Raw genomic sequence first — 11,983 nt, forward strand, 5'->3', positions numbered from 1 at the left:
TTTCCGGTATTATAAAATTAAATTGTGTACCGGATTTTTAGACGTAAAATTTTATTTAACGAATATTTAGTTGAGGGGTCAGCTTTTAGAGTATTTTTTTTTTTCCACTTACTGATTAAAAGTTAAAGAGATAATTTTAGATTTTTAATAATTTAGAGAATATAAGTCCAATTGAAGGAGTACGAAATCCAAATTTCTAAATTTGGGCATGACGAATTACCCATCTCAATTATGCTTAGCCCAGCAGGACAACCAACCCATTGCATTCGTATGTAAAAAAAATTTATTCCATACTCTTATTTTCATATTTTAATAAGAATTCAATTTTTTTTATTAAAAAAAATATAAATTTCATGTTTTGTGGTACAAGTTTTCAGAAAATTTAAATTTTTTAAAAACATTCTTATTCTAAAAAACTTAAAATGTTTTCATCACAAATTTCAAATTTTCATACACATTATATTCCATAAATTTGAAAATAGTTTTTCAAAATACAACTTTAAATTTTAAAGACATTTAAGTTCTAAAACAGTTTTAAAAAAAATTCGACAAACAATGTTTGAATTTTTTCCAACAGTTTGTGTTATAGAAAACTTTTTTTTAAAAGTTTTTTAGAACTCAAATTGAATTTAGTAGAGAATATAAATGTGGAACACGAATATAAATATATGATAAAATTTGGAGTATTTTTTCTCTCACTAAATATTTTCAAATACAAAAAAATACATCTATAAATATATAAAATATATAAAATAGACATTTGAATTAATCAATCTAAACAAAATTTTAATAGTTTTAAGAAATTTTAAGAATTTTCTCACACGTATATCCACAACACTATTTGGGCTTTATTTTTTCCAACAGTGTTTGGGCCTGTGATTAATATGGGCACGTGGTAGTCATTTGGGCTTTGACCTTTGAAAGCTAGCGAAAGAGCATGATGACATGACATGACATTCATTGATTTATTCGTTCACATTGATTCTGAAACTATACTTACTGAACTTCTCCCAGATCGTTCAAAACAAGTGGCTGCTTCCATTTCCCATCAAACGACGCCGTAACAACCCACCCTGCCCTAACCTTCATCATGTGGCGTAGACTTTTCTCTTCTTCTCACCTCAAAACCCTTTCTTCTTCTAATCTCTCTCATTCTCATCCTCGATCCGCCGTTGCCGGACTCCGATTCGTTGATCTCAACCGCCACGTTGCCACTCAATCAGGTATTATTCATTTCTCCTTTTTCTCTTCCTCGATTTCATCGTTCGCAATTCGATTCATTTCTTCTTGTTGCAGCTGGTTCCATCAAAAAGAGGGTTGAGGATGTTGTCCCAATTGCTACCGGTCATGAACGTGAGGAGATTCAGGCTGAGCTTGAGGTACTCTCATTTGTTCTCCAATTATTATTATTATTTTATTTTATTTTATTTTCATTTTGCCTTTTAATTGGACCAAATCCGAATACGAGTAATGGTAAATGTTATGAATCGAATTGAACTTTTGTAATAATATTCATTTTTATTATAATTGCGCCTTTTCTTACAAAAAATATTTCGATTGTGCATTCGAAGAAATTCAATTGTGTAAAATTAGCACTAACTACTCTAATTACTTTGTGTGTTAAATTATCAGTATTCTTATTAATATATATCTCCTGTTCCTGATTTTTTATTTTATTTTAATCTGATAAACATTTTTGTTGTATTATATAGATTATATTATATAGATTATTTATGAAATTTTTGTATGTGAACAATTTTTGTATGTTTGTTTAGGGAAGGGATATTCTTGAAATAAACCATCCAGAAGGTCCTTTTGGCACAAAGGTTAGTGTTCTTGTTTCTTGGTACAATTATATGTATGCTGATGTTTAACTTGTTTTAGAGTTGTGTTGTGTGTTTTGTCGCTGCTTCCAAGGGATAGTATTGTAACAGCAACAAACAATGAGAGGATTAAATTGAAAATTAGTGTAACTTACACGCGAGGACCAAACATATTATTTAACCATAAAATAATCGTGCTTTAAAAAAATCATATTTTTAATGTAAGATTTTAAGAAATTTCAACCAAAATCCATAACATTAACATAAGCTAGGAGTAATTAATTATTTGTTAAGAAGTACATTCAAATTGCAAAAAATTACAGAAAGCTACAAAAACCAAACTGATTCTTGGCTTGGGATTTGGGGCAAATTATCATCAATCTTCTTTGATATATGTTAAATATCTAAATTTGATGGTAAGTTGCTTGCATTGGATGTTTTTTAGAAGTAATTGCCAGTCAACCTAAATATGCCTTTAAAAAATCATACAGCATGAGGATATTGGTAAACTGCTGGTCTATTTGACAGATTCCTATCCTCAACTACTTCACAGTACTTGGTTGTGAGAGGTGAAGAGTAACCATGAGGCTTGGAAACCAGGGGCTTTGCAGCTTGTTGAGCTTTTAATTAACACAATTGCAGTTTGGATTTTTCTAAACATTAAACCTAAAATGTACTTAAACATCTTTTATGAAGATTCTGAAGTATGGTTGATTTATGCTTTGTGAATAATGGCTGTAGATTCACATCGATTAATATTTATAATGGTTTTGAAATTTGAACGATGCTTGATATATGTCTGCTTTCATTGTTTATTCTGGTTCTTAGGAAGCACCTGCTGTTGTTAGGTCTTTCTATAGCAGAAGGATAGTTGGATGCCCAGGTGGTGAAGGTGGTAAGTGTTCCTGGTCTTTCTTTATGAATCTTTGTGCAAAACTTTTCTCAATCTGGTGATAGGTAATAGAGTTTGGTTTATGTTATGGTAAAAAACTTGTTTTTTTCTGCAGAGGATGAGCATGATGTCGTCTGGTTTTGGCTGGAGAAAGGCAAGCCTCATGAATGTCCAGTGTGTGCACAGTATTTTGAGGTAAGTTGAGCATCACATATAGAATTTTATTGTTACTGGTTACCATGATTAATTTGGAGATAGATGTCAAGATATGTAAATATATTGAACTATTGATTGAAAATTATGTATTTGTTTGCTTGCACTTGCACATTATTGCCCTCAACGTTCACGGATTGCACAGGCTGACGTTGCTCTTATTAAATCTGTTTTTTGACATGCCTTGATTCCTGTTCATAATCTGAATGAATGTCCTCAAAGGATTAGTCTAGTGGTATGAGTTGGGACACCGAAGGATTAGTCTAGTTTTTGATCTCTGCTACTAACAATTCTCCCTCTACTTAATAAGTCACTAACATTTGCTTGTATTAAAATAAAAATAATAATAATATGAACACCTTTAATTGTTTGAAATATAATTATCTGACAATTTAGTGTGGTTTTTGAAGTTATAGCTTGCCACATTTTCATGTATATGTGATTATTCTTATTAGCAAAAATTGACATTCTATAGAAGTGAATGTGTAAATGAGACTTCAACTATAAGAATTATTTTTAACTTTGTTCAACATTGATTAACATTTCTAGTCAGTGATCAACCTCGGTTTGAACCTCAAAAGTAAGCAACAAATTAGAGAAATGAATGTATTAGCACTAGGAGCACACAGAAGCTTGGACTTATTTCAAGTTTGAAATATTCATCTTTGGCCAAAGTTTATGCAGAATTTAATTTGTTATCTTTATACTAGTGTCATGACTCGTGAACTCAAATGAATACTAGACTGGTCATTTGAACTTCTTTTTTTGGTTTTGCATTACAGCTTGAAGTGGTAGGACCTGGCGGTGATCCTTATGGACATGGCGATCACGATCATCATTGATTACATCCTGCAATTTTCCTTGGGGAATAAATAATTCAACGAGAAATTATTTTGCACTTGCACCTTTCAAAATCATGATGCCCTGCTTCGTTTGGTTTTGATTGGTCTATATCTTGCGGTTTTACAACTTAAAGAGAGTTTCTGTGATTATATAGACACAGGGTTGTCATTTGATTGGCTACAAGTCCTGTTAGGTTGTCATTTTTGCTCTGCCAAATAATTGATAGCAACGCTATGATTCTTTAACAATGTTATTTTTTTCAATTAAGGAAAACCTACAGTTACTTTTAGCACCTAAATTACAAAAGGTACTACAAGTTTAATCGAAGAGTAAAGTTCACTTTTGGTCCTTAAGAAATAATTTTGGACTAGTTTGGTCCTTAAAAGAATACTCAATTTTTACTCCTTTAGAAATTAAATTAAACATACGACACATTTGTGCCTACATCAATCTTCATCCACAAATAGACGTTTATGTGCTGATTTGTTCGGTTACTTTTTTATTATTTGGTTGTTAGTTTTTTATGTTCGTACTATTTGGTTGTTAGTTTAATTTCACCATGGCCTTGATACAAAAATGTGTAATTTGAGGGATAATATGAATTTCACCTTGGTCCCTTATAAGATTTTGAAAACCCAGCCCCCTAATAGAGGCATTCTTCCTCTATTTGTCTCATTTCTTCCTCCTTCCATTGAAGGACCTTAAGTGTTGGCCATAGATTTATATTCTTTCATTGACCAATATAATGAGTTTTATTTATGACTGCAATTGCTTGTTATATTTTGGTTACCATTGAGTGGTGGTTAGTTTAAGTAGATCGTTTATAGAGCTTACTTTTATGGCTGCGTATAATTTGCACCAATGAAAAAAATGGTTCATCTTGGACCAATTTCATTGTATCCATAGATATAATATTAAATAAGTTGAACGGTCAAAATGTATTTTGTACTTCACAATATTATAGTATACCATACACACTCAATATATTTTTCTTCTTCTTTATACACACTTTCTCTTAGGTATTTTCCATTTTTCTATATATTATGCCATCTTTTTTCTTTATTTCGATATAAATATTTCTCCCTCTTTAAGCAACTTCTCAACGTCAATAAAAAAAGACAATCCCAAATCAATCCTTTAACAACTAGATCTAAATCTTGTAAAAAAAAAGTTATAAATATAGAATGAAGACATGAAAAAATTGAATTTTATTTATTGGAGTTATTGGAAATCACTATTGCTTATGATCTTGAAAAACCTGAACAAAGCAATGAATAACAATCAAAAGGCGTGATTTTTTTATTTTTTTGAGAGGATAATAAAAAATCAATGCTTAATAAAGTTTGTAAATTTATGATGTTCGATTTAATTTTAATTTTCAAGGTTGTCCATCATTTTGATAATTTTTTATTGGATCAATATTTTGCAAGAAAGTGGATATACTAATATTGTTTGAATTGAGAAGAGGTTTAGTAACAAGAAACAAAACAAAACTAGAAAAGAAAAAAACTAACACGTATACACGCTTATGTATATGTACGACAATAAAATATTTTGTCTGTGATTGTAAGTATTACAAACACCAAAATCTCAAAGATAGACTTTTTTTCTCTCTGATTTTTAGCCTTGAAATCGTTGATGTGGAAGCAATTAATGGGTAGCAGGAGATGTAGAAGAGAAAGAGAGAAGATAAATTATCAAAAGTATTGGGTTAGATTTAATGTATATGGTCTATGATAAGATACAGTGGATAACTAAATCTAACATTTTAAAAGAATAGTCCATCATGGACCAATACATTCACTGGTCTAGGCTAAATCGGGTCTTTGGTTTCTTCCAGAGACCAAAATGATATTTCTCTCTTAGTTACAATAAAGGATCTTTTTAAAATGGATGCAACATAAAAGTAACTACATACAAATTTTTAAATCATATTGTGAATCAAATCGAGTTTTGTGATTCGTATGTAGTGCTCGATATTGTTTCAAATAAGATTGCTAAACAATTTTTTTTTAAATACACAATAACTAGTAAAAATCAATTTAATTCATTAATTTTATGATTGAAGAAGTGACTCAACTGATTCAATAGGTGATTGAACAAGTGACTCGGCTAAATAAACTATTTTTTTATATGTTGTAAAAGTTTGAACACATTTATTAATTTTATTATTTTTTTAAGATATATCATTTCAATGAAATAACGAACACAACACAGTTATTAATTTTATCAAATATTATGGTGGTTAAATTCACAAAATTAATGAAGTGGGATCAATTAGGGTTCTCTGTTTAATTGAAAAAATTAACAAAAAGAAAATTAAGAATTAGATTCTTATCCACGTTAAACATCACATTATAACTCAAAATATTAAAATAATAGGTTTATGTGTCCTCTCACATCAATGCATGTATAATTGAAAAAATACACATATAACTTTCTCCATAACACAATTTTTTAAAATATTTTTCTTTTAATTTTATAGAAAAAGAAAAGAGATATTTGAGATTAAGTAAGACCACCAAATCAAGCCCACCTTTTGCCAAAGAGAACAAAAGAAGAGACGAAGGAAAAAACTTGTACTTACACAAAATAGTGAAATGACAAGTAAATATTCTTAGGAAGGTTGATGTGTATTTCAAATCAAATATACTTTTGTTCTTTTTATGAGCCCTTGAAATGGCACGCAATCATACCAAAGTCTAATTTAAGAAATTGGAATCAGAACAGTATAGATTCAAAGCCTCACTCACATCTCTATCTTACCAATAATGAAAAGGAAATATTGTCATTTTCTTTTCTAATTGGAATTATAAGGACAAGTACATGTTCATGTAGATGGACGAAATATTTTATATATCACAAAGCTTTGCCAACCAAATATTTTAATAATTTTTTATTATTTATCTCCTTCATTTTTATTGCTGTTATTAACGCTCAGATAGATAAGTAGATTTCAATCCCTTGTAAGAAATAAAAATTGGGAAAATTACAAAAAGATACTTCAAGTTCTGTAAAGAAAAATAGGTTAGCAAAACAATAGTAATTTAACCGCGGCAGCATAAATTCAAGGGTCGATCAAATTGCACCGTGAAAGACATTTATAAGCTATAAAAAAACAGTTTTATTTTATTTTATTTTTTACATAAAAATTATTTATTTATAAACATTTATATATAATAGATATTTATATTATAAACATTTAATTAAATTATTTATCAAAATAGTAAATTTGTGGTAACTCACTTCAAAAATAAAAATTTATTTTGATTGGAATGAGTACAAAATCTCTGGGAAAAAATATGTAGTTAATTGACAGTTTTGTTAAAATGATAAGTAAAATTTTATTATGATTGTTTCTGTTAAAATTTATTTTTAATTAAAATTTATTAATTATTTAAGATTAGTTATTTAAAAAAAGAAAATCAATCATTGATGTTAAGAATTTTAAAATTCAGAAATATTAATTTTAATGCCTGAATCTAATAAATAATTAGCATAATCTAAATAATCATTCTTATCGGGTTATCATAAACATGAGGTAAAGAATGTAATCATCACTAAATCTTTTTTACATTCACGTAAGATAATCCAAAGCATAGCTTTCATAATTATCAAACGACCAAAACATGAAGTGCAGTAATATCAAAGAGGCTTATCATTTGCATTTGACTTTTAATGATGAACTCATACTTCTTTTTCACTTTTTAAACAATCTTTTGTCTTGTAATTAAATTTGTCTATGCTAACATCATACTAAAATTTGAAATCTGCATAGCAATCAAAATCTCCTTTTGCAGCTGAAGTAATAATTAGACAATTACACTTTTAACAAAAAAAGATTTTATTGATGATGGAATAGTGACATATACTATATTTAAAATAAAATATAAACAATATATATATATATATATATATATATATATATATATATATATTTAGATTAAATTAGATACATATATATATATATATATATATATTTATAAATATTTTGTTATAAGAGGGAGTAATTAACTTCCCTTCCTCCTCCCAATTCAAGACTGAATAAAAGTTTAAAAGGTGAGTACTTCAAAACCAAAAAAAAAAACTAACATTTTTTTGACAAAAAAAAAATCTTATTCCTTCAATTATTATATATTAATTTATTTAAGAATTTAGCTTTTTTCATAATGAGGAATTAAATTTTGAAAATATATTGGAGATATCAAATTCTAATTATTGATAAAAACTAATCAAACTTATTTTCACAAATCTACATTTTATTATGCGTGTATCTCTATGTTATATCCAAATTGAAATGAGAGAGCAACTGTGTTGCTTGGTTTGCATTTTGTATTTTATTAAAGAAACTTTACAATTTTTTTAGGTTATCATTTATATAAGGGTTTAAATTTTATTTCAACATAAAAAGTTATGCACTCAGCATATCCCATTCAATAATATATGTGATTTTAGAAAAAATTATAATAAAAATTAAATATTTATAATAATTTGATAATTGTGATTGATTTACAATGAATTTCTTTTACATAATAATATATATAAATTAGTCATTTAAATATATATTTTTTTATACAATTCCTTTACAAATACACAACAACTTACAAGTTTTTTTTCTAGACGTCGATTATATAAATAAATAGATAGATGTCACTGTATATATCGTTTTGGTAACTGTTGAATATGGTGAGTTTGTAGAATGATATATAATTATAAAGTGGTCCCTTTTTTTCCTTTTTAAGTGTAGCATATGTTTGATTTAAAAAAAAGTGTAGCATATGTGCGATAGTGTATATTCCTATACAAGCATATATTCCATTAGTTTGTGTAAGTAAATTAGCGGTTATAAATTTTCAAACATTCAATATAAATTATTTTTATTTTATTTTTAAAAAGAAACAAAATGTTAGTATAAGTTTTCTTGAAGCAAATTAAGGAATATTTTGCTCAGTGTGCAAGCCAGCTTATTGAAAACGAGATCTTTAAAATAATTGAAAAAATGGGTAAACACGAATTGCACTATACTATATTTTAAGATTATGAAGTTTACACACTTTTTCAATTAGGTACTCAAATATGTTCACTTTACTATAAAGTTTTACCTATTTTAGCCGCCAAATAATCTGCAAGATTATACTCATCACACAATACTTTAATATTAATATTTATTATTAAATTAATATCTTTGTACCCAAAAGATTATTATCAAATAAGAAGATAGTGCCAGCAGCATATCTTGTCTGTTCATAAAGAATTGCTCCTATTTGTACTATTCAATTTTTTATTTATTTATTAATTTTTATTTTTCTGAATTTGGAGCTATTCTCTTTGTGAATTGAGTGTGGGGCTAGTAAGGAGTTGACAAAAGAAAAAAGTTTTGATTTTAAGTTCTCCTTAGATGAGGGAAAAATCCACTAATTTTTGACTTTGGAGTGTATTAGATGCTTAACCATTAACATGATCAACCAATTAACATATGCCACGTTACTACTAATCCTAAGTTTAAGTCAACCAGTTTAATATTTATGTTGCACTACCACTGTCTTAGGTTATGTACAACCAAACCCTAATAGTTAGCACCTTTCAATTTATGTCTTGTTAAAAAAAAAAACACCTTTCTATGCAATATATAACTCCTGAGATATTCTTTACTACCTGAATTCCCACAAATTTTCATTATCAACTTGCTTAATTCTTTTATATATTTTAAGTTTGAGATTCACATGCTACTCTCTCTATTTCATTATCTCTTGAATTTAATCACTATAAACTTAATATAAAAAAAATATTAACAAGTGTTCTTAGAGTACTTGTTATTTAATGATAAAAAAGTTATTTAAATATTTATTTTATAACGGTAAAAATCTTTTTTTTCTCTCTCTCTCTTCTTCATTAAAATCCTCTTTTTTAATTCTTTCAAAAACTGTGAGCTACAGTTTCTCATTTTAATCAGATTTTCTAAAAAAGATTCCAATAAATTTTAAAAGTTTAAACAAACACAATTAAAATCACTAAAATTAATTTTTAGTTAAAAAAGTGAATTTTTCCCTTAAATATTTATAACAAACGGGCTCTAAATATCACCTACGGTAACTACTTATTAAACTCTTACTTTTTTAAGACTATAAATTAAATAATAAAATGGTGTATTACTCTTTATTTTAAAGGATTAATGAATAAAATGGACTCCTTTAAAATTTATGCAATCAAAAGGTTCAAAAGCAAAATAATTTGAGCCGAATTACAAATGTAACATTATAAATTCACAATATTTAATGCATGGCTTAGTAAAAAAAATGAATGCATGGCAATTTTTTCAAAAAAAAAATGGAGAAAGAGAAATTATTATTAAAAACGTTGCTAATTTTTAAGGATGACAAATTAAAAAGAGAAAATACATAGAAATGTGTCAAGTGTCAACATTTAGTAACATTTCATTCATTCTGTCAGGCGAAAAAAAGTCTGAGTGGGAATTATAGGCATTCACCTTTTTCCAAGTGGGGACTTGCTCATGTTACAGAGGATAATTCACCTAATAATAATTCAACATTGCAAGAAAAGTATGAAAAGTGGAAGGTTTGGTACATCAATAGGCTAAGAATCATATATCATGAGAGTTTGACATTAAGCAAGACAACCAAAAAAAGTTGGTTAATGAGTTCTTCTAAAGCTTAATTACTATTCCAAACTCAAGTTTGTTGCAACTCTTTTTTAAGGTACTATACTATTTAGGGACTGCTTTTCTGAGGTAGTGACTTGTGTAATTCCTCATGGATTTTTATTTTTATTTTTATTAAAGCTTATTTATTATTTCAATTTAGTGTTTTGACGCATCACTTTTTTGAGGTACTATCTGTTTTAAGTTTTGTGTAAGTCCTCACGGTTTTGTCTTTGTTAAAAGAAACTTTGATAAGTTGAAAAGTTTAGTGTTTATAAACTACTTTTATCCTTAATTTGTAAGCAATGTGAGCCTTCAATATTTAGCTAGCATATCCAATTTAAATTGTTCAAAATTGTACAGAATCTCCATCAATGCAAGCATGAACTTGAGAAAGAATGGTGCAAGACTACAAACAAGTTAGTGGATAGGAAAAAGGACAGATAGCATTTTTAAGATTTCCAAGTAAGATGCATGAAAGCTGGATTTTATAGGGTAGCAGACATAGTGGTGCACGATGAATGTACTCATTGACCTATATACATAGTGGCTCTGTGTACCTCAAATTTTTATCTTGGTGAGCCTGGTATATATGCCAGGTCCACTTTTTTTTAACTTTGCAATAAATTACAAATTTGATATTAACTGTGAGAATCAAAGCTGCAAATATCTGAACAACTTGGAGACAGAGAAACAGGAATGCCATATATATAATTATAAACCAAAGAAAAAGAAGTTGGAGAGTGGGATATATTCATGTTGGAGTCCACTAATGCCCTATCTTACTGACAGATATGCAGAAATATACTAATAATTTAAAAATGAGATAATTTTCATTGTGATTTTTTTAATAAACAATAGGCCTGCATTTTTTATATGTTACTTAAGATTCCTTTTTGGTGAAGATCATGGCCTAAAAAATTTATATTTTTTTTTCTTCTAAAGATGTCACTTGTCTGCTAAACACATGAAGATTTAATTAAGGGTTTATTTTTCACTTAAATGTGTTACAGATAAAATCTGCTATTATTATTATTTATTATTATCATCATTATTATTATTTTGTCACTATGCTTAAGAGAAAGTGTAGCCTTTGGACTTATGCTGTTTCTCATCTGTATAAACAAACAAAACTTTTCTTCAAGTGGGGTTTGAGCTGCAAAGTTTAGTGGCAAACTAAGAGAGAGAGAGAGAGGGTTAGATTGAAAAGATCACATACTTTTTCTTGTCAATTCTAATTTGAAATTCAAGTTACTAAGCTTAATTGTTACTATCTGATATAAGAACTAGAAAGCAAGTGAAAAAATACAAAGAAGTTAGCTACACTTCTTTTTCCAACTGAAATTCTTGGTGAAAATTTCCATTTTTTACTAGAGTTTCTTTGTGTCTTTTAAGTGTACAAAAATTGAAAAAGTTTAGTTTTTGAGGTTAATGGGTATCTATCAATCATGCAGAAATTCATAAACAAATGATTGTGAAAAGATATTTTCTTTTTTACAAACTAAGGTTATTCTTTTCTCATTTTCAGTAATATTCTTCAGTGGTTGTTGTTGT

At 27.8% G+C, this 11,983-nt stretch overlaps 1 protein-coding gene across 1 annotated transcript; it reads left to right on the forward strand.

The window, feature by feature from the left end:
* The first annotated feature begins 967 nt into the window (after window positions 1-967).
* On the forward strand, window positions 968-4,060 carry LOC101495040 (cytochrome c oxidase subunit 5b-2, mitochondrial-like). The gene is made up of 6 exons (XM_004486640.3): window positions 968-1,223; window positions 1,297-1,379; window positions 1,776-1,826; window positions 2,652-2,718; window positions 2,831-2,910; window positions 3,711-4,060. The coding sequence occupies exons 1-6, from the start codon at window positions 1,091-1,093 to the stop codon at window positions 3,768-3,770; spliced, it is 474 nt and encodes a 157-aa protein (XP_004486697.1). The 5' UTR covers window positions 968-1,090; the 3' UTR covers window positions 3,771-4,060.
* The last annotated feature ends 7,923 nt before the right edge of the window (window positions 4,061-11,983 follow it).

Source organism: Cicer arietinum, chromosome 1 (genome assembly GCF_000331145.2).
Source record: "Cicer arietinum cultivar CDC Frontier isolate Library 1 chromosome 1, Cicar.CDCFrontier_v2.0, whole genome shotgun sequence".
NCBI lineage: Eukaryota > Viridiplantae > Streptophyta > Magnoliopsida > Fabales > Fabaceae > Cicer > Cicer arietinum.

Coding starts and splice junctions, on each gene's coding strand:
- LOC101495040 (XM_004486640.3), top strand. CDS start 1,091: ATGTGGCGTAGACTTTTCTCTTCTTCTCACCTCAAAACCCTTTCTTCT. Junction 1,224..1,296: donor CCACGTTGCCACTCAATCAG/GTATTATTCATT, acceptor TTCTTGTTGCAG/CTGGTTCCATCAAAAAGAGG. Junction 1,380..1,775: donor AGATTCAGGCTGAGCTTGAG/GTACTCTCATTT, acceptor ATGTTTGTTTAG/GGAAGGGATATTCTTGAAAT.